Source organism: Coturnix japonica, chromosome 11 (genome assembly GCF_054131305.1).
Source record: "Coturnix japonica strain WE chromosome 11, WE-NBRP24, whole genome shotgun sequence".
Classification (NCBI taxonomy): Eukaryota; Metazoa; Chordata; class Aves; order Galliformes; family Phasianidae; genus Coturnix; species Coturnix japonica.
This window is the reverse complement of record NC_140673.1, coordinates 13,215,213-13,236,129: the sequence shown is the minus strand read 5'-3', so window position 1 is coordinate 13,236,129 and position 20,917 is coordinate 13,215,213. Positions and strand designations below refer to the sequence as shown.

The window sequence follows — 20,917 nt, the reverse complement described above, 5'->3', positions numbered from 1 at the left end:
TTCCAATAGGGGAGAAGTTAAATTTACAAAGAGTCTCAAAATTAAATTGAAGGAGGTGTATGGTTAGGAGAAGACAGAAAGTTACCCATCTATTTTGTTAAGAAGACAACTAACGAATAATAAAGGATATTATTAGGCAGCAAGCTTGAAACAAGCAGTAAGAAATACGTTTAACACAGTGTTTAACTATGTTGTGCAACTTGCTGTTCTGCAATGCTGTGAATGCCAACACGGAGAGGATAAACCTGGTCCGTTTAATACCCCCCCCCCGGCCGGGCAGTGTCCGGGCAGCTGATGGCAGAAGCTTCATGGACTCGTACTGCGCCCGCTCGGAACTCTGGCGCATGCTCCGTGTGAGGCAAAGGACGAGGAGCGGAATCCGGCCCTCGGCAACGTTCGGCAATTTCCGTGCAGGCCCCGCCGCCATTTTCTCGCAGACTCTCCGTGCTCGCGTGTTGCGCGGCTCTCCGTCCCGCTGGTCAGCGCTTTGTCCTGCTCGGCGATGGACGGGTGAGAGCGACGGCCGGCGCTGGTTGTGGGGGGTGGGATGAGGCCCGGCCGTGCCGCCCGCTCGCTCGGTGGTGGCACCGCTCTGCACGCCGGGTCCCGTGGCGGCTTTGGGGTGTGGGAGCGGCCGCTGCCCGGCGGCACGGGGACGGCCGGGTACTGGCTGCGGGAGGACTGGAGTGCGGGGCCCTGCGCGGGATGGGGAGGGGGAACTCGGCCTCCCCGCAACGCTGGCCCCTCTTGGGGTCTTGGCTTTACACAGCCGAGGGCTTCGGGCCGTGGGATCCCGCCCCCCTGCTGAGGCGGCGGGTACAGTGTGCTGCTACCCCTGCGCTGCCCTCGGCTGCCCCTCGGCCCGTCCGTTCCCCCAGGCGCTGGGGGTGTTTTGGAGCAGGATGGGGAGGAGGAGCGATACCGGCGGGAGATCTTTTGTTTTCAGAAACTACCCGCTTGCCCTCTGACTTCCTCCCCTCCCCAGGTAGAAAGGTGCCTTTGTGTGTGTAGGAGACGGGCTGTAGGAGCCAGAGAAGGGAAGTCTGGAGGAATCGAGAGGCAGGGAGGCCCTCCGTCTGGAGGGTAGCGCGGGTGGGCAGGCAGAGCGCTCAGGGCCCGAAGTTTTGGACCCGAAGAGGGAGGGAGCTGCTCTGTGCTGTCTTCATCAGTATAAACACAGAACCTGCCTGCTGCCAGATGCCCAACAAGTTGTCTGTTCTTGCTCAAACAGAGAAACGATCCCTTTGGCATGTAACCTTTCAACTGTGAGAGTTTGGAAGGCTTATTATGGTTACTTCTGACTGTAATGTTGGGAGTACCAAGTCCAGACGAAGGAGTCTTGGCACTCACGAGTGTTATTATGCTGTAGAATGCTTTTACACGTTCATATTTTGCAGTTTTTTTCTGTTGGTGTTTTCTGCTACCTTTGGAGTTTTATTGCATAGTGTTAAGTTACACTGTCTATGAGGATGGCGTACCTTGGCATACCTGTTGCAGAGTTCCATGTAGATAGGATACCTATCTACTATTTTAGTACCAGCCAATAAATTCTAAAGGCTCATTTCAAAACCTGTGTTTATCACTTTCTTCTGTAAGGAGATCTCTAGGTCGAACTGGATGCCTGGTTAACAGGGTTTGTGAGAAAAGTTTTGTGTTTACTTTAAGTTCTTCCTTTTTTCACCCTGTTTGTGATCTCATGTCATCCAGAAACGCGTGTTTCCTAAAAGTACTGCCTGGTAGTGTGTTGCATTGGAGTAATGTTTACATGAAACTTTGAACTCCGCTGTAGAAGCCAATGGAGCAGGTGGAGCTTTTGTATGTTTCTGTATTCTGTCACTTTTTTTTCTTTCCTTTGGCCACACTTTCTGGGTTGGGAAAGTTGTTAACTAATGTGATCCCTAATCGCTCTGATGTTGCAGAACAAACCAACAAAAGCCCTTGGTTTTATGAGAACAAATTGATTGACTTATGTTTCTTTTTTTTTCTTACAGCATTGTCACTGATGTTGCAGTTGGTGTGAAGGTAGGATGTGCACTTAACAAATAAGCGGGTTCACTGCTGATACAAAATGAGCTGCTTTGAGCATGTGTCATTGCAAATTTTAAGACTTTAAGCAGTCATTGTCAGCTGATATTTAGTCAGCAGTACGTGCTTTATTAACAAAAAATCCCTAAATTGGAGGCCCTACACAAAAGACTTTTCTAGGCAGTAAACAGGAGTTCTGAATTAATGTAGTGCCATCAGATTCCTATTTTAAAGCTTTATTTGCAGATTATTTTTCTAAGCAATGCTTTCTTGTGTGTTTTGTTGTTTTCTTCTCCCCTCATCCTCTTTCAGTTAACACTGAAATTAGAAAAAGTTGTTTTATCAGTACAAAACAAAATGAGTGCTAGAATTTATGTAGACAGAAGTAAACATTTTCTTTGCTTGACTTTTCCTCTCCAAGTTCAGTTATGAATTTTTATCATATTTATTTTAATAAGGAGTTTCCTGTAGGTTATTAATTTTTTCACTTCTGTATCCAGTTGTTGTTGTTTTGTTTGGTTTTTTTACAAGAACTGGATCAGTACTTAATAAAAACAGTTTGATAAATAACAAGAATGAAAAGATCTGTGCGAGAACTTTAAATTGTTAATGCATGTAAGAAAGAAATCCTATTTCAGGGGTGTGCGTGGAAGTTTTCTTATGAAAATGGTCTCTGCTTGTCTGGGGAGTTTGTACTACGTAGCTGCCTTAAATGCTAGTTTATGTGAACTGCTTGGTGAACCAGGTTTTGTGTAGTAAAGCTGCGTGGCTCAGGTTCAGTAGTGGTTCTGCTGGATTTGGGCTAGATCTTAGATAATACAATTAGTCTTTAGATAGCAGAGGCTACTGTGTCAAATGAACCCACGTTATGTTTGAGTAAGCTCTCTTCTAGGAGGAGTTGTAATAAACTGTATGTTCTGGGCCTACCTGGGTCCATGTGCGTGTTCAGTACTACAGATAAATCACTCTTGGAGTCAAAAGAAAAGTATAGTTATTAAAGTAGTTCTGTGGGAGCTCAGTGCCATTCAGAAATATAGACCAGTAAAATTGTTTCCCCATTACCTGGGAGGACAGTGTCAACTGCCTACAAGTGTAGGAGTGTATTTGACAGTTAAATTCAAGTCTTTCAGAAATAAACTGCACCACATGAAGAACTTTGTGGCAAAGCAATTCATAAAATCACTCTCAGTCATTTCTAATGAAGAAGCAGTTTCAGACAGTCCATGTATTATTTGAACGTAAAATTCTGACGCTCTTAGTTCAGGAGAAGTTGGTTCAGCATCAATTCTTAGTATGAGTGACTTAGACTCTTAGAAAAATTTGAGCATTCCTGAAATACTTTGTGTGTAGAGCAACTCTGGATCCATATTTTCAGGTTCTAGCCTGGCGATGAATGAAGGTACATCAAATGACATTACTGCTTTCTGCTGCCTGTAGAAACTGAGGATGTAATACAAGAAAGAAAGCGAGGGAAGTGTACCAGAAAATGATTAAGTTAAATACAGGGAAATGCAAGCAAGTATATGAAGGCATGATCTTTGTCATGTGAAAATGGCATTGTTGATGTAGAAGAAAACAATCTGTTTGCAGGAGCATAGGGTATAAAATAAAGACAATGGTTTTCTGAAGGAAGCTGTTAAATATGAGTGGGATAAAGTGCACTGTCTCCTTGAGCTTCTGTAACTGGCTCAGGACACCAAGAAGAATGTGACATGGAATTTCTTAGCAATTTATATTCATAGTTTGTGCAAGCAGTCTGATGTTGGCTCTAGTCATATTTTCTAGGAAGCATTGGGAAACACCTCTGTGTTTCTTTTTTTCTGGTGGATGTTCATTGCTGTTAATAAAGCTAACGCTCTAAAGCTGAGGGATGCTTTACCTAATAGTTGGTATTTATGACAGGGAAAATTCACGTGGCTTTAACTTAGCTGTCATCTGTTCTTAGGGGTATATTGGGAGTGGGTAGAGAGCAGCTTTTGAGTGCCAAGGTTTTGCATCAGCAGATTTAATGCTCTTTTAGTACTGCTTTTATCATGATTGGACAGCCATTAGAAGCAGACAAGGATTTACCTGTACTTGCACATGATCAACTTACCGAGGGTATTTGTGTGACCTTACACTTTCTTGAGGTTTTTTGCCTGCTGTATGTATGCTGAGCAGCTCTATGGCATATCTGGTTATACTTGAAGAAAATGACTGTGACCCTTCTCTTAGAAAATACAGTTTATCAAAATCATCATTAGTGTTGTTGATACAACTATGGAAATTGTATTAACTATTGTCTGGCAGGCTTCTCTCGTAAGCATAAAAGTGAGCTTGTTAGCTATGTTTTAAACCTGTTTGCTAAGGCTAGCAGTGGAAGTTAACAAGTATAGACAGGATTTGGATTGGAAAAAGGGGTTTCAGCTTTAGGAACTGCATGTAGGCAAGGTGAGTATAAATAAAGGGAAAGCCTGCTTGTAATATTCTCAGTTAGATAGTCTAACTGCAAATTTCTAATGAGGTTGTTTAAATTTAAAGCTATTACCATTTATTTGTGCTAAGCAAGTTGGCTTGATTTAAAGCATTTTTTGTTCAACAAACTCATGAGTGTTTTATTTGTGTGCTGAGTCAGAAGAAATTAATACCAAAAGCTGAGGAAAGCATTCAGCGCAGAATGAAGGAGTGGAGAAATGATGAATGCTATTTGAAAGCTTGGTTTACGTGGTGTAAATGTGGTGTTCTGTCGAAAATCAAATGCGTAATGAGAACATACTTCCCAGCTAACATCTGTCAGAGGAGCAGTGTGCTTATTTTCTGGAAGAATTAGAATATATCAATGCAGATGACTTGTGGCCGTAATATAAAGTAATTCATACTTGAGTTGATATGTAGCGTCTTGTTTGGCTGACTTAGAATTCATGACGTGCCTTTGCACAAAGTACACCCCTTACAGTTCAATTTAGATAGCAATATGAAAATAGTGAGATTTAACTTCGTGTCAAATGTTCCTGTGTGAACTCCCACTGTATATAAACAGTTTGTGTAAAGTGTTTTGAGTAAAACAACAGATTTAAGGCTTCCAGTAATGACAGTAATACTGTGTCGATTGTTACCTCTTCAGGTTTTCATTTCTTGAAGGAATCTGTACATCTTAAGTTTATAGATTTCTATGTGTACGCTTTTGACAATTGTCATGTTGTATAAAATGTTTTTTCTAAGTGTATGTTTTAGTTGCTCTGTATTTATTACGTGTGGTCCATAGTTATATAGTTTCAGGGACAAATTAGCATCTCATCTCTGTAGTCAGTGAGGAATGTCAATTTTGGTGTTTTGACATCTAGGTCTGTCAGCTGTAGTTAGAGTTGCTGTCTTGTGTTCTCCTTATAGTTAGGAGGCTTTAATCTGGCTAAGTAAACTTGGTACTTGGAGTGGTGGAGGCCTTTTGAAATGTAGGAAGCATATAATCTGTCTTTTCTCAGGAGTAATGACAAAAATCTTTAGAGACACAGAAGCTGTGATGGAAAGAATGTACCTCACAGAGATGCAGGGAATAACTATATGGTGAGCTGCTAGTTGGTATTGATAGTTCTCTTTGTAAGTGTGCACCACTTCAGCTTAACATATCCTCTTTCTCCTCATTGGCATGGGTAGCTGTGCAGTGAATGTGGCCTGAGCAATTGAGTGACTCATTTGGGGATGAGCATTGCACGTTTCAGGCTGTCTGCAGTCAGTCTGGCTATGACACTCTAACTGATGAGCAGAAAAAGGTTGGGGGAGGGTGGAGCGGAGGGGAAGGTTTTCTTTCTTTGTTCTTTTTTCTAATACATTTACTTGGTACATAGCATTTGGGAATTTGTAACACTGTAGAACTGCTTTGGGCTACACGCTGGCCAAGAGTGGAGCTTCAGCTGCCAAATGTGAACAGCCCAGGTTATGTATAGGGGAAGAAACTTCATATGCTATTGTAAATGCAGGTTTGTTTTGAAGATCTGGGAGAAGGATCTTTTTTCCCCCAAGAATCACAGCATCTCTTTTTAGTATGCCTAGGGAAGGAGGAAATTGTTAGTGGTTTTAGTTGGTAATGTTAGGGTTGGGTAGGCGGTGTTAGAACATAGCATACGAGTACTTTCTGTTGGCTTTCCAACAAGTTCATTACAAAGGCCCTCTTTTTCCTGGTTACTGAAATTTAACACTGTAGAGGAAGGGCAGTCGCTAAAACCAGCACAAGTTGAAGGAGAGAAATAAGAGAGCCCTGAGTAGCAGTGTTTGTAAGTACTCCCTGAGCAATACTCAGTTCTTTTTTTTTCTTTTTTCTTTTTTTTTAAACTCAAATTCTGAGATCTTCTTTTCTCTTTGGAGATTATAGAAGACTGACCAGTTTTTACTATTAATAATGGAGAGCTTCGTTATGGTGGAAACAAATATTTTGGTCATATCGGGTCTTTTTATTTAAGCTGTTTATAATACACTTTAAAAAAGGAAGCATAGGAATAATCTGTTAGAAATTCCAATAAATTACCAAAAGGTAAGTTTAGCCTCCCTTTAGGCTAAACTTACAGACAAATGCCATCTGATGATTTGTTTTATTTTTTGTAAACTAGTGTTTCTCATACTAGTTGGGCTGCTAGTAGATTAGACAAAGTTTCTGCTAAGGCCATTGGTACAAAAGCTGTTTGCCTGTGAATTGGAGGAACTGTGTTAGCTGGGATGATGTTTACAGTTGAACTTTATATTCAACAAGATTTTGTTACAGCAGCTCTTGTAAGTAGAAATTTTCAGAACGTTCTAACAGTGAAGTGGGAGTGATTTGTGATTGAAGTTTGTAAGTCTGGAACTGGCATCTGGATTTGTTTCTTCAGCAGGAGTGTGTAAAGAATGTCCTCGATGGCAAAAGCAACTGAAACAATACCGTGAAAGACACTTGCTGTCTATGATGATAAAATGGACCCTGTTGGAGGTGGCTTTCAAATTTGTTCTCAGAAAAGTGTATAATTCCTTCTTTTTGTTTTCGGAACTTATTTTTCTTAAGGTGACAGGGTGGTTGGGTACTATGTCAATTTAAAAAAAAAAAAGAAAAGGCTGAAAGTGGAGAGAAAATAAAAGTATTGAAGATTAATGCTGTGAATGCTTACAGGAAATTTCTGTTGTCTGTTGCAAATTGGAAGTCACTTTTCCTTTGTAAAAGAACCCCTAGACTCGTGTATTAATTGAGAGGACTTTGGGAAGAGAAATGTGATCATTTGCCCAGTCTGAAGAGCTTGATGAATATCAACATTCATATGCCTTCCTAGTTTCTTTGAGCTCTGAGATCTGTTTTCACAGGCAAACGAAGCTGCATTCCACTTTTCCCTGCCTCTGTGACACCTAAGGCACAAATGCTTGAATAACCACTTCAAACACCTTTCTTGAGAACTTAACCAGGTTGAAGCTGAGCTGACACAGTAATGAGTGATGTCATCTTTGGGGCAAATCTGACATGGTTGCATAAGCTCTTGTAACAATATAGACTTTATATTGGTTGGGAAGGGCAATAGAAACAAACTGCTTAGGACTAAGGAGAAGGTAGGACTGATGCTTTTGGTTGTGGTGTTGTGTTTTAATTTAATTTCTGTGGCATGTGCTGGGCTTATAGTTGAAAGAAAAAAAACCAAACTTAGTTTTCTCCTAGATGTGTCCTTACTTTAATATTTGTACACTCGTTACTTCAGTTAATTGTTAGGAGATGTCCCCAGCCAACATTACATTGTTTACAGCATGGAAAAGGATTGAAGCAGGGGGGAAAAAAGTACAGAGGATAAAGTATGGGAAGGCAGACATATTCTAACCAGTTACTTCATAGGGAATTTAAGGCCAAGTGATGTAATAGGATTCTTAAGCACTTGTGAAGACATACTCCATATATGTAGGGTTCTGATGAAGAGATAATAAGCTTATAGTTGAAATTATGTGCTTTATAAAGTACTGTGAAGCAGCAGTGAATTTCTTTTGGGTTTTATGTATCGACTTGGTTTGGCCTGTCCTCATTGATGAGGACATTGTCTGTGATCCTGTATATGTGAAACGTGTAACAGTCTGTTCGTTAGGTAATTTGGTGTATGTGTTTTGATAGCAGTGTGCAAAGATAGGGAGTAAGGCAGGTTGGCTATTTCCTCTTTGGAGTGGGATGTTGCTGTCTAGGTTAGAATTCTCATTGCAGTCTCCCATTGTGCCAGATTTCTGGGTCTTGCTTTTAAATCATTCTCAGATGTTGTTAGAAATGAAATATTTTACAGTACTGTTAGAATTCTTTAAGTCATGTGCTATCTCCCTACTTGCCATGGCTGTTGGGAAGTTCCTGCACAGCTCAGGTTCTCCTTTGCTCCCTCACACAGAGGGGAGGGATGAGGGTTGGGAAATCATTCTGTCATTGGTAGAGGTTTGGAACATCCGCATATTCGATACTACGAATCAGAAGTTATTGGAGAACTATTTTTTCAATATTTTTTTGTATATGTTTTCTAATGGGATGTCAAGAAATTACTGGAGCTGATTCTGATGACATTTTAAAATGCAGTTAGTTTGTTTGGTTATTCTTGCTAGTATTATCAGTTCAGTGTCTCTGTAGTGCTAGAAGGGGCCTGCATGTTCACACACTTCTGATAAGCCTCTGATAATTCAGAGTTTGTCACGTTATGTGCAGCTGTAACTTCTTCCTGGAGCCTTCGTAGCCTCGGATTATTGGAAAAAGAGCTGATAATATTTCTCTTCTATAAACAGTTGTTAAAAATTCTCTGATGCTTGAAAGACTAAACTTCTCTGGTGGTTCTCAGGCCAAAATTGAGAAGTTTGGTGTTTTTTTCGTGGTTTGTTAGCCTCATTTTAAACGGAGCTAGTAGTGGCTGTAGTAAGGTTTGGGGGATTTTGAAATACTGAAGTCCCATCAGCACTGTGAGGAAAATCATTGGTAAGGACTTGTAAATAGTGGCTTTTTATTAGCCCGGAAAGATAGTATGACTGTGACAACTTCCTGGAATGGCATCGGTACTTAATATAACTTGTGATAGCATGAAGTCTCAAGTAATCTGCTGTGGGGGAGTGGAGGGATTGGAATCTGGAGTCCAGCTACATAAATTTAATTCCAGTAGTGAGGGATTCTGAGTTAACAGTAACTGCTAAAGCAGGGAGCTTGAAGGTTCATTTGCTAAGCTTTTTATTTCTCTTAGTGTAATTGTTCATTTGAAGAGCCAGAGTATTTGCAACAACTGTATTTAATAAAAGATTTCTTTACGAATTAAGTGAAATATAGAAATGATATTTTCAATTTAAGGTACTGAAAGATTTCTTTATATGTATATTTAAGCTCCTTTGAAATACATATTCAGTCTTGAGTGGACAACTTTTTTCTTTTTCTGAAAATGTCCAATTTGCACAGTTTTAACCAACCAATAGATTGACATGCTATTGCCACACCGTGCTGTCAGAAGTACTTAGTGACAGGGGCTGGGGTATGAGAGCATTGCATTCCTTGAGAGGGCTTTGATTCTGCAAGAAATCTCAAGTTCTCTGACTGTAAGAAGTTGGTTTGGCCATTCCCTGGTTTACTTTTTTGGCAGACATTGAATCCAGAGCATTTGTCTGTGAATGTCTATGGTATAGTTAATGTTTTAGGTTGTATACAATACTGCTTGATGTTTGTCTTGATGTTGGTAGGAATACAGATGTGGCATTGAAAACTCCTGCTCTTGAGGGCAAGCTCTCAGAAGATGACCTTCTAATAGTCTGCAATAGCAGTTTGTACTTCTTTTGTCCTTTGCAACCTCTTTTCCCTGTTCTAAAATGAATACTTAAGTGGCTTCTATCATGTTGCTATTGTAGGAAATTTTCTTTGCAGCCTGCGATTGGAAGGGAAGTTGATGTGGCAGCTTCAGTTTGTTTGGCTTATTTATTTTTGTTTTTAAACTTAAATTTGGACTTTTCTGTCGATCTGTGTTTGTGATCTTTGGTCTCGAACTTGCTTGACACACAGCAGCTTGCAAAGATGGGGAAAAGAGCTAAGTGAAAATTGCTCTTGAATCTTCCATTCTTTATTGAATTTGATTCACCACGTTCTTCAAAGATGTGAGCTTGTTTTCCTTGTTTCTGAAACGCTCGATAGAATTGACCTGAACTTAACGGTTTCTTCGTGTTGGATGATTTGACTATTGGAAGTGGTGTGCTTGAGAATAAGACTACTGTGTGCCCGAGATACTTGGGAAGTGAGCTGTAATTCTGAAATCATGTACAAGAACGTTGCCCTTGAAGTAGAGTGCAAGGCCTTTTTGGCCTATCACCCTCTAAAAGAAAATACACATAAAAACTGGTCCAAACACACAAGTTGATAAAATCTTTCCTTTGCTGAATGGATGTTTTAAAAAAAAATAAATAAAGTTGGCCTCTGTTGTAATTTTGTAGGTGCTTATGTCATTATAGCAGTGTCAGTTGACTTACTTGAAATGCTTATATTAAATTGCTTTGTAAAACAGCTGTCATCTTATGAGACCTTTTTGAAGTAAATAGCAATTAACAGCCAGCTAACTGCTTTTGATTTCTGTAATTACTCTGTTTTCAAGTAGACTGTGACTTCTTTTGCTGCATAGCTGTTTAAGTTACATATTTAATGAGGTACAGGGGTTTCTATGCTGCTTACAAACCTATGGGGAAATGTGACGATGTATATAAGACAGTGTGCTCTGCTTACATTATAAGGTATATTTGTTTTACCAAAAGCTTAGCAAGCATGTATGGGAGTTTGCAGAAATCTGTCACATGCTGTTGGTTTCATGGTGAACCCAGGTTTGTAACAGTAAAATAAATGCTGTTTATAATATGTGCTGGTGTAAGAAACTCTCGTGTTCTTCTGAAGCAAAATTTGTAACTTTTTCAAGTATAATGACAAAATCTTATAACTATCTACATCAGCGTTATCGTGAGATGTTAAATTCATTTCAAAATGAAAAGAGAACTTTTAAAATTGCTCTTAAAACATAACTGAGTAGCCACTCTATTTGGCTTGGTGTTGATTTTGGATTTTTTTCTGCTGTGGTTTAAGAGACATATCAGGCTTTCATCGTGAGTTTCTTAGGAGGCATTTTACATTCTGCCAGTTAGAAGTTGCTCATTTAGGTAACTTCTTGAAGACAGTTGGAATCAGTTGTAGGTTTTAGATTTGTGGAGTTCCTGTAGGGTTTGGGAAGGGCATTCATTCATCAGTACTGGGGTTGTTTCAGCTCTTTGTGTAGCATTTGCTGTACTGTTGCAAACTGATGACTGGCTTATTAGGGAAAACCAAATTTACCACTGAATTAATTTAATTTGCTTACCTCCGAATGGATTCTGTCTCTGCTGCCTCTTGAGTTGAGATTTCCAGACTAGAGATGAGGACTTTTGAGCAAGGCTGGATGAGTAGCTGTGAGCAGAAATAACAGTTGTATTACTGAGTGAGCAGCAGTGTTGGCAGTCTTGACCTTTAGGGTACTCTGCCTGTGTGTTAGAGGTATGGGCCATTAGAGAGGAAGAAGAAATGTTTGTGTAGCCATTTGTACTGATTTTTAGTGTATGATACTAACAGTACAGAGCAATCTAGGCTGACTAATAAAGATTTCCCATAACTTTTCTGACATCTGTCTTAGTTCTGTCCAGTTACATATTTCCTTAGTTCTATCTTGTTGGATAAAAACTTTGCACTGAGAACAAGAAGACTTCTCAGTATTAGCTGTCATTTATTTTCAGACGAAGTCAGTTGGCAATGTGATGGGCACATGTTTTGTTGGTTGTTAAGAGTGAAGAATCTTCCATAAGCTGCATGAAGATACTACAGAGCTGTTGCTAGAAATTGCATCTTTAATGTCTGTGTATGCATACGTACTGCTCTTAAGAACCTTTGGATGTCAGGTGCCGTTTTTGTGTATATATACACACAGAACATTGTGTTCCAATGCTAAAGGTTTGATTTTATGCACAGACAGTATTCTTAGGTTAATTTGGAATGTGGTTTTGAGGTACTTTGCAGGACATTTTCTGCCTAGCATGGAGATTTTATTGTAGTGCCCATAACTAAATGAGATGCTTTCACTTCTAAAAGGAGGTGAGCTGCAATTGGTTTCTTTTCTCTTTTCCATTGTAGTGGTGATGTGGATTGGTGTTAAGGCTGTGGAGGAAGTACTTTTGAAGTGGGAAAAGATGTAATAAAAAATGTTTAAAGGTTGTCAAGTTTATTCCGTTTTAATAATTTCTTTTTTTTTTAAGTGGAAGATAATGTGTGTGTGTGTGAAATAAAGACCTACTGGGGTTGGACAAGAAGTAAAAAAAAAAAAAAGAAAAAAGGGGAGGGGGGAGAGCAGCAGGGGAGACAGAAGCAAATGACTCTTTAGCTTTTCCAAGTATCTGTCTTGTAACTAATTTGAGGAAAAGTTTTCCATAGAAATCCTGCTTTGGTTGTTTTGTGGCCTACTACTATTCAAAGCGATCATTTACGTGATAATTGTCATATTTTAGGAGTTATAGTTGTTGCCTGTAGATGCTACCTTCTACCCTAAGTTCTATTTTCCAGGACAAATGACTGTCCCCAGATTGAGCAACGATAGCATTCTCTGAAGACGAGTTTTTCTTTTCTTTTTTTTTTTTCCCCCCCAAATAGGAATGCTAGAATTGAGCTGAACTCACCATTTATATTTGTGTAGATTTCCCTTGATGTTTCATCTGGATGTAATAATTTAACATAAACATTTAATTATGTTACAGTTTGAAGTGCTGATGAAAATTATTGTTCAGCACTTCTTGTTGTGTCTTAAGGTGGCTGCATTTTGGTGGTGGGTAAAACAACTGTGCTTGAGCTGCTCTCGTTGCAAAGTTTGCCTTGTAAATATACTGCTTTATGTAGACTTCAAGTTGTTGCACATATCTGAAATGAGAAAGTCTGCCAAATCTGAATAGGTTTGGTTATGCTTGCTTAAGTTCTAAAGGTTTTCCCTGTCAAACTGACATTTTTAATATCATCTTTAAAAAATCACAAAATAGAGGAAAAAAAAATCTCTTACTGTCTCTTTCTTTTTAGAGAGGATCTGACGAACTTCTTTCAGGCAGTGTACTCAATAGCCCGAACTCTAACATGAGCAGCATGGTAGTTACTGGTAAGTGATGCCCTTTCAAAGGAGAAATCTATCATTTATTCTTGGACTCATTTCCTGTTTGCAAGGGGAGAACACTGAAATGAGAACCCATTGTGCTATAGAGGGATAAACTGTTGGCATGCATTAGACTGTAGTGACTTTACATATAGGGTAAATCCTCAGGAATCTGAGAAGAGTGATCCCATGAAACAAAGAGCAACTTTCAGTTGTCTGTACAGAACGCTGATGGTGGATGACAGGATGAAAAATTACACTTGTCTTATTCTGCTGCTTTCAAAGTAAGGAATCAGAACTACCAGTTAAAGGTAAACAGCAAACAACTCACTATGACTTCTGTTTTTTCACATGTAGCTTCTGTGAGCCTGGGTGTTATGGGAAGAACGCTGCCCTATAGTGGACTCAAAAAAAAGAGAATTTGGTCTGTTCTCATTTAGACTGCCAAAGCAGTAAACTACACTTTGCTTGTTCAGTCCGAGGTGGCACTAAAATCTCAATGGTAGGTTGTTCTTTAACCGCTATGGTGTTACTGGATAGAAAGGCTTTTAAGGAATTAGCGCGTAATAAAAAGCCTTTCATTGCAGTGTATGGTCCTGACATTTGAACTTGCTTTGATTTCCTTGTGAGAGCTCACCTCACAGTCTTGCTTTTTCTCTCTGAGAACGTCTAACTTCTTTTTCTTTTTTTCTTTTTTTTAGAAATAGAGAGGAATTAATTCATGGTATCAGTGTTGCTTGGGCTTCCCAAATAGTTGCTTGGTTCACAGTTTTAGTGTGCAATATATGTATATTCTCACCTGTATATACTAGTTGAGCAGTATGTACAGTGTTAGTACCAGATTTACTAGTAGATAAAAAGCAAAGTAAACAAAGGTTAAGATTCTGGATACAGGTTCTCTATGTATTTAACATACTGTAATGGCAGCTGTTGCCAGAGCGGGTGTTCTCTTCCTGCATTCTTAGTACAAACAAGAAAAAAAGCAACTGTTTGTGTTTCTGCCCCGCTCAATTCTGGAGTGTTCATACTCTTATCTTAGCAAGATACAGCACTAAAGTGTACTGCTAAGAAGAGCTGCTTTCTGTTGGAGCAGCTTACAGGTTGGTCATATGACCATGCAATTTGTAGATCATGAACATCGTAGGGAAAATGAGTCAGGTGTCAGGAGAGAAAGCCAATGTATTTGTGGTCATTTTAGGGCCCCTGGAACACTTATTTCTTATGCTTTTTGTGCTTTCTTCTATATCTGAAACAGGTACATCTTTTCCATTTTCTTTACGTCCTCAGTAGTCCAAGATGATAATACTGCTTCAGCAATTTGCTTTCTTAAATGAGAAAACGCAATTAAAGGGAGTTAAGAGTTGTGTGGGGGGCATTTGGGTTTGAGCATTGAGTATGGGGGTGGAATGTCATTGTTTACAGGACAAACTAGTTTTTCCTGAACATTCTGAAAATCTTCCATGTGTTTGTAGAGGAACTTGAAAATTGGGAAAGCTAAATGGGTGTTTATTTATCCAAAGGAAAAAGAGTTAAAAGCTAAAGGGGTAAGAAAAGAACTATATGTTTGGGTTTTCTGAAGCTTTTCTAAGAAGCCTTAATGCTTGTAATGTGAGTTTTTCTCATTTGGGAGTTATTTGGAAAAAATGGCTTTGATTCCATAATGTGGATGGATGAGTTTGTGTTTAATGATGCAAATTCTCCTACCTTCCATCTTGGTTTTAGGAGACAGTTTCCAAACAAACTGATTCTGTTTTATACAAGCCAAACCTCTTGGTAGGTTTCTAGGCATCCAAAACTGTAAGTGGTTTCCAAGAAGAAAAAAAAAAGATCTCATTATGCGCCGGCAGTGGTCTGAGATAAGTTCCTGTAGTATCTGTAACAAATTTTGATATTAACTAGGTATAAAGGAGTATTCTGGAAAAGTACCCAGGAGAAAACAACAACAAACAAAAAAAAAACCCCAATCACAAATGCAATATTTTAATTCAAGTCCTTCCCTATAGAGGCATGTGGGAAGGTTTGTTTTCATGCAGTTTTTTGGCATTATGTTCAAGCTTCTATTCTGCCTACTTTGGTTAAATAGCATACAGATTCTGTAGAGCAGGTTAAATCAACATTTCGGTGTTATTCCAGTATGTGTATGTTCTTATATCTGTCTCATTTATTAGGAACCTGGAAGGTACGTTTTCTAGACTTGCATGGGTTTCTTTTACAATTTCAGATGCAGAAATGATTGGGTCTGAAATGGAAACTTGTACATTAATTTTTTTTGTACCTGTCTCCTGAAGCCAGATGGGTTGAAACATTCGTTATGTCCAAACTAATGCCTTCCTTTTACTTCAGTTCTCTTATATTTTTTTCAGTAAATGAATTTAAAACATCAGTGAAAAGGATTTTTCAGCTCTAGCTGAGCCATCGTAGCTTTCCAGGGCCTAATTGAGAGACTCTGTAGTCATTGCTTAAGGTCTTGGTAAAGGAGGCATTTCATAGAAACTGACCTACTCTGTAACTCTTTAATGCCTGCTTGGAGTTTGGTGTCATTTTATGAGACCTGTCCATTGTTGGTTTTCTTTTGCAATACATAGAAACCTCTGGTTTAGTTATTGATGTTTTCAACATAAGATTCCATGATACTTTCTGAACAGATGCTGTGCTGTGAACCTCATTGGTAAAAGTATGCAATCCAGAAAACAGCATTGCTCTAAGAGGCCTAAATTTAGAAGAAAAACTTGTGAATTGTTCCCTCCTTTCTTTTGAAATCCACGCTGCAAAGATATATCAAACTTCTTATAAAACAATTTGCCTCAGACCTGTTGCTGCTAAGCAGTGGTTTTAAAAACTTTTTTCTCCAAACAAGACCTGTTCACAGAAGTTGTCACTTTCTGTTGAATTGAGCTGTCTTTGATGGTTCTGTGGTTAGAGGTAAAGTTCGACATGAGGTTTCTAAAAATGATTATCTTATTCTTTTATCATAGTAATAGTCCCATGAGAATTTTTTTAATATTCAACTCTCTTTCAGATAAAGTACTGTAGTTTAATGCTCCTAAAAGGATTCTCGTGCTTATTTTTCTTAAAGGCATGAAAGATGTGTTCCTTCTTTCTCCTTTGCAGGATCATTTAAAAAGAAAAAAGCCTTGCAAAATTGTTGGATAGGCATTGGTTTTGCATTGGTGTAATTGTTGCATTAACATTTATTTGATAATGTGAGCCACTGATAATTGGTTAAATGGTATGAAATTAAGGAAAGCTGATGCATATTAGACTGTTGTTCAAAGAAATTGCTGAGAGTTTAAGTTATTATTCTCGAACAATTTCTGAACAGCTTGGTCATCGTTACCCATCTTCAAGACTGTGTAGGTAATATAACATACTTCCAACTTCCCTTTATGGTTTACTGCAAGTTACTAACTTAAGTACTTGGTGTATCTTCAGTAAAAGAGCTACCTCAAAAGGAAGGCAGCCTTTGATAAATGAGCATGACTTTGTGAGATTTTCTTACTGCTTACTCTTGACTCCTTGCATCTGCAGTTATTTACTGTTCTTACCTGTGAGGAAATTCATTTAAACATGTCTATTATAAAGCATATTTTATCGTCAGCTGGCATTGATATGTTGAATTTGCAGAATCACAGGCCTTGCATTGTTAGTGTTTTCTTTTAGCTTTTCAGTGCTGAATCCATTTTGACTTTCTATCATAATCATGCTCATCTCTCATATCCTAGAAGAGCGTAAGTAACCTTCTTGTGAGAACCTTGAATTTGTTTCTTCGTGAACACAGCAGCAATGACTTGAAGGACAGTTTAGGTAAACTGAAGTACAGTTTGATAGCAGGATTCTGAGAAACAAGAGCTGAAGCCTGGATATATAAGGAATATCTTATTGACACTATTCTTCAACTTCTAAGAGAATCAAGTCCCTTTTTCAGAAGAACTACAAAGGTTATTTCCTCTATGAGGGGTTACTTTTATGCCAAACTTCTTGTGTGACTTCTTTCTTTCAGGTGGAGGGCTACTCAATGGAAGTTCTAGGAACAGCTGTGTGTATGAAGGTGCTCGTGCCATGAACTGTGTTTCTGAAATCTACAAAAGAAAAAAGTTCTAAAGGGGTATAGATAAAAAGTGAATTTTAGGAGAGTTTTATGAAAGTTACCAAAGACAAAAGATGAACAAAAGTGTATTTTTCTTATATCTACTATCACTTTTATTATTTATGTTTGTGTGTTTTAACTCCACTGCACCATTACCAACATAACAAAAGAGGACGCATTGCTTTTGGAGTAGACTCAGGTAGACATTTGTGTGTGGACAACCGGAATGTTAATGCACAGAATGCTTGAACACTATATCTTTCTGTAAATTAAGAAACTTTAGGAGGTAGATAGCAAAGAAAATAGTAAACCACCACCAGCAACCAGCTAAAACCACATCTCCGGATGGGAGAGAGAGAATACAGCTATTAGAATGAATTCCTTTTTTTTCTATCTGCATCCTTATGCTGTAATTTGCTTTTATTTCATTTCAGTTGCACTGCACTCTAGCCATAGTATTTTTATTTTTCTTAAGGGCAGGGGTGATTGACGTTTGTTTTGGATGGTCCTGTGCAACTTCCAACAGCCAATATACCACATTAGAACTGCATTATAGTTAGAAAACAATCAGTAGATTTTGAAACAGCAGCAGACTGAATGTGGATGCACTTGTTCTAGGTCTTAATTAACATCGATATAGATAATCTTTTATCTGCCTGACTGTGGGTTATTTATTTGAACTCACGTTGCTGATGGGCAAAATTCTTTGTAGTTTAGGATTAGTTTCAGTACTATTTGGTCAGGATTTTCCTTTGTCTTGTGGCTTGTATCTGGACTAAGGCTCCAGCTGTTATTACTGATGGGATGCTTCATACAAGGAATATGATTTGTGCAATGCAGTACTGGCCTGGCAGGGTAAGGATAATAAGGTATAGCATAGTTTTAAGTCAATGCTCAACCATACTCCTGTCTCCCTAGAGATCCTCAAAACAACAGAAGCCCGACAGAGTAAGCATAGAATGTGTATCCTGCAATTTTAGAATAAAAATATGCAAGCTTTACAGAATTTAATCTCATAATTTTTCTTTTTTTTTTTTTCTTTTCATATGCATTATAGACTCCATTTCCTTCATTTCAAGCGTTCTGAATTCCAGATTTTATCTTTAGCTTGGATTCTGAGGTATCTGTATGAAAAACAAGAATCTGATTTTCCGTTTTTTAGGAATCTGTTGACTCTTGCAGCAAGTCTCTCACTTGATCCTTCCAAAGATCCTCTCTTTCTATCTTCTGTCATCCGTATCAGGACAGGTGCATACACTTAGGAAAACCTCAGAAATAGCTGTGGTGGTTTCTTTGTGTTCCAGCCTTTCTTTTGGTGGTTTTCTTTCATTGCTTTATACAGGTGGTTGTTTTCAGTAACCACCGCAATACTTGATCTTTCTGTCTGGGGAGAATCCACGATTTTAAACTAAATATTTTCATAATTCCATTGCCTTCTTTTAGTCAAGTATGTTCTATATGGATATATACCTGATGCTACTTCTTAACATTGAGTTTTGTGTATTCAACATAGGTGATACAAATATTTTTGACATTAGCAGCAACTATGAATATATCTGTTAGGAAGTATCCTGGCTTTTTATATGAAGTGATTGTACTGGAAGATAAAATAACTGTTCCAAGAAAGCGCAAATACTTAAATTTCTCTTGTAGTTGGTTATTGGGGTGTAGTGATGATTGTGATCCAGGGTAACTTGTGCAGAAATCAGGTTTATCAATTATCTCTGCTCGTGCAGGTATAAGAAGATCTATAGTTAACCTTCCCCCCCACCCCCCTCCACTCCCTCATGTCAAAGAAAGAAGTTAAACCTTATTGTATGCCAGATCTTTGCCCTGAGCAATTTCTGTACAGGGAGAAATTGTGAATGTGAGAGGAGGAACCTTAGAGGAGAATGAATGAAGAAGAATATTTTGCTGCAGTAGCTCTTAATTTCTAGAGTAAATATTCATTACAGTTCTTGTCATAGAAAATTACACACACAAAACATAGGACTGTATATCTTCAAGGTAAAACAGTGTGTATATTTTCCAACTCTTGTATTTTGGCTTCAGAACATTTCAGGTTGTATTTCTGTGCCTTTTTGTAGGGGAGGAAGTGTGCAAAGAAAAATTCCTTAGTGTTTCCAATATTAGTTCTCAGCAGGAAACATTACTTGTTCTTGTATAAGAGTTGCGTTGAACTTTAGAATTTGTTTTTCTGTAGAAACTACCTGTGAACATTGAATCTTTAAAGCTTGAATGATTGAATGCCATGGACTTAACTTGTGTACCTTATGCTTCATTTTGCAGCTCATATAGGTTTTCAGTCCTGTTTTAATAAAAGAGAAGTTTCTAACTATAAATGTCGGGGAATGCAGATTGCTTAGATAATGCCCATTCATAGGCTTTGTCAGATCTTATGCCTTCAATTTCCATGACTTGGTTTTCTGTGCAGTATGGATATGGCTTATGTGTCAATTATGTTTAGACTGCAGGATTCAGTTTAGATTGGTGAATAATGCTTTTGAATGCCTTACGTAGAGGCAAGATTCTGCTTAGAATTTGCCAACTGATGTTGCATGGAAACTGGATTTTTCTTTCTCTTTTTGTTGACAAACTAAAGAGGACTTTGCATCAGTGCAGTGGCTATTACAGAATAGCTCTTATTCATTTGGTGAATTAGCTTCTTGCCAATAAGCTTCCACTTCAATAGCACTATCTTGGTAGTAGTTATTAGCTGGCTTTTGAGATTGTCCCTTCCCAGTTTTCTGCAGTTTTGTCTTTTTCCAGAAGCATCTTTCACATTGTCTTGTGTCAGAAAACAGACTATATAAATAATGTTCTTCTCAGTGCTTGGGGTTTGGTTTTTTGTTTATTTGCTAAAGAATGAAGTTGGTGCTTTAACATCAGTTTACCTTTCAGTGGCTCTGAACAAATAGTGTTTCCATGTTTTAAAAACTGGTTTTCTGTACCAAGTGTAGTTACATAAGAGAGTGTATAAAGTTAGGGAGAGATGCTTCATGTGGTGCAAGGAACGTTACTATTTGTCTTAAAAGATAATTCCATTGTTTGACAGATGTTTTGAAAATTCACATCTGTGTACACAAGTGTTTAGTATATGACAGAGTTTGTTACTGCCCTTATTGAAGTAGGAAGTTTGAGTTAAGCTATACTGGCTGGATAATTGAAGATTACAAAAAAAGCTGCTTTTCTATGTTCAAGAAAAGCAACAGTGACTAATTTTTTATTTTTTTTTTCCATCTTCTATCTGATATTAAACATTTTGGGGTAAATTCTTGTGGCTTCGTTTTGTGAATTTTATCAGTTCAGCTTTCAGTATCTGAAGTATGCTCCTGCCAGTAGGAAATCAGTGGCTCTGTCAGACTTACTTGCATTTATGTAGCACTATTGCCAGAGGTCCTCGAGTGGCTGCCCATGTTTTGTCTTGCGTTCTTTAGTGTGTTACCCTGTATATTTTTGTGTGTATTAATTTCCATATTTTTATCTACTTTTTATCTTCTGAAACCGGATATTTATTCCCCAAATCTCCACATGTGTGAAACCAAGCCATAGTCTTGATATGTGGCAGCAGAGAAAAAGAAAATGTGTCTTACTGCATTCATCCTCTCCTAGCAGTATCTGTTGGATACTTACTACCCCCTCAATTCTGATCAATTTAAAAGGTGTAAGGTTTTTGTTGTTT

At 38.4% G+C, this 20,917-nt stretch overlaps 1 protein-coding gene across 17 annotated transcripts in view; it reads left to right on the top strand.

The window, feature by feature from the left end:
* Nucleotides 1-419: 419 nt before the first annotated feature.
* The window catches only part of PTBP2 (polypyrimidine tract binding protein 2), a 41,792-nt gene continuing 21,294 nt past the window's right edge, over nucleotides 420-20,917 (top strand). For 10 of the 17 annotated variants that reach the window (XR_014932712.1, XR_014932713.1, XR_014932710.1 and 7 more), the window contains exons 1-3: nucleotides 420-510; nucleotides 1,992-2,022; nucleotides 13,079-13,154. Coding sequence is in view for 6 of the 17 variants with exons in the window: in XM_085511240.1 (XP_085367366.1) it covers nucleotides 503-510; nucleotides 1,992-2,022; nucleotides 13,079-13,154 (115 nt within the window). In the remaining 11 variants the exon portion in view is untranslated. Of the gene's footprint in view, nucleotides 511-1,991; nucleotides 2,023-13,078; nucleotides 13,155-13,505; nucleotides 13,651-20,917 lie in introns of all 17 variants that reach the window. The other 7 variants (XR_014932714.1, XR_014932715.1, XM_085511245.1 and 4 more) reach the window with 2 other exon arrangements.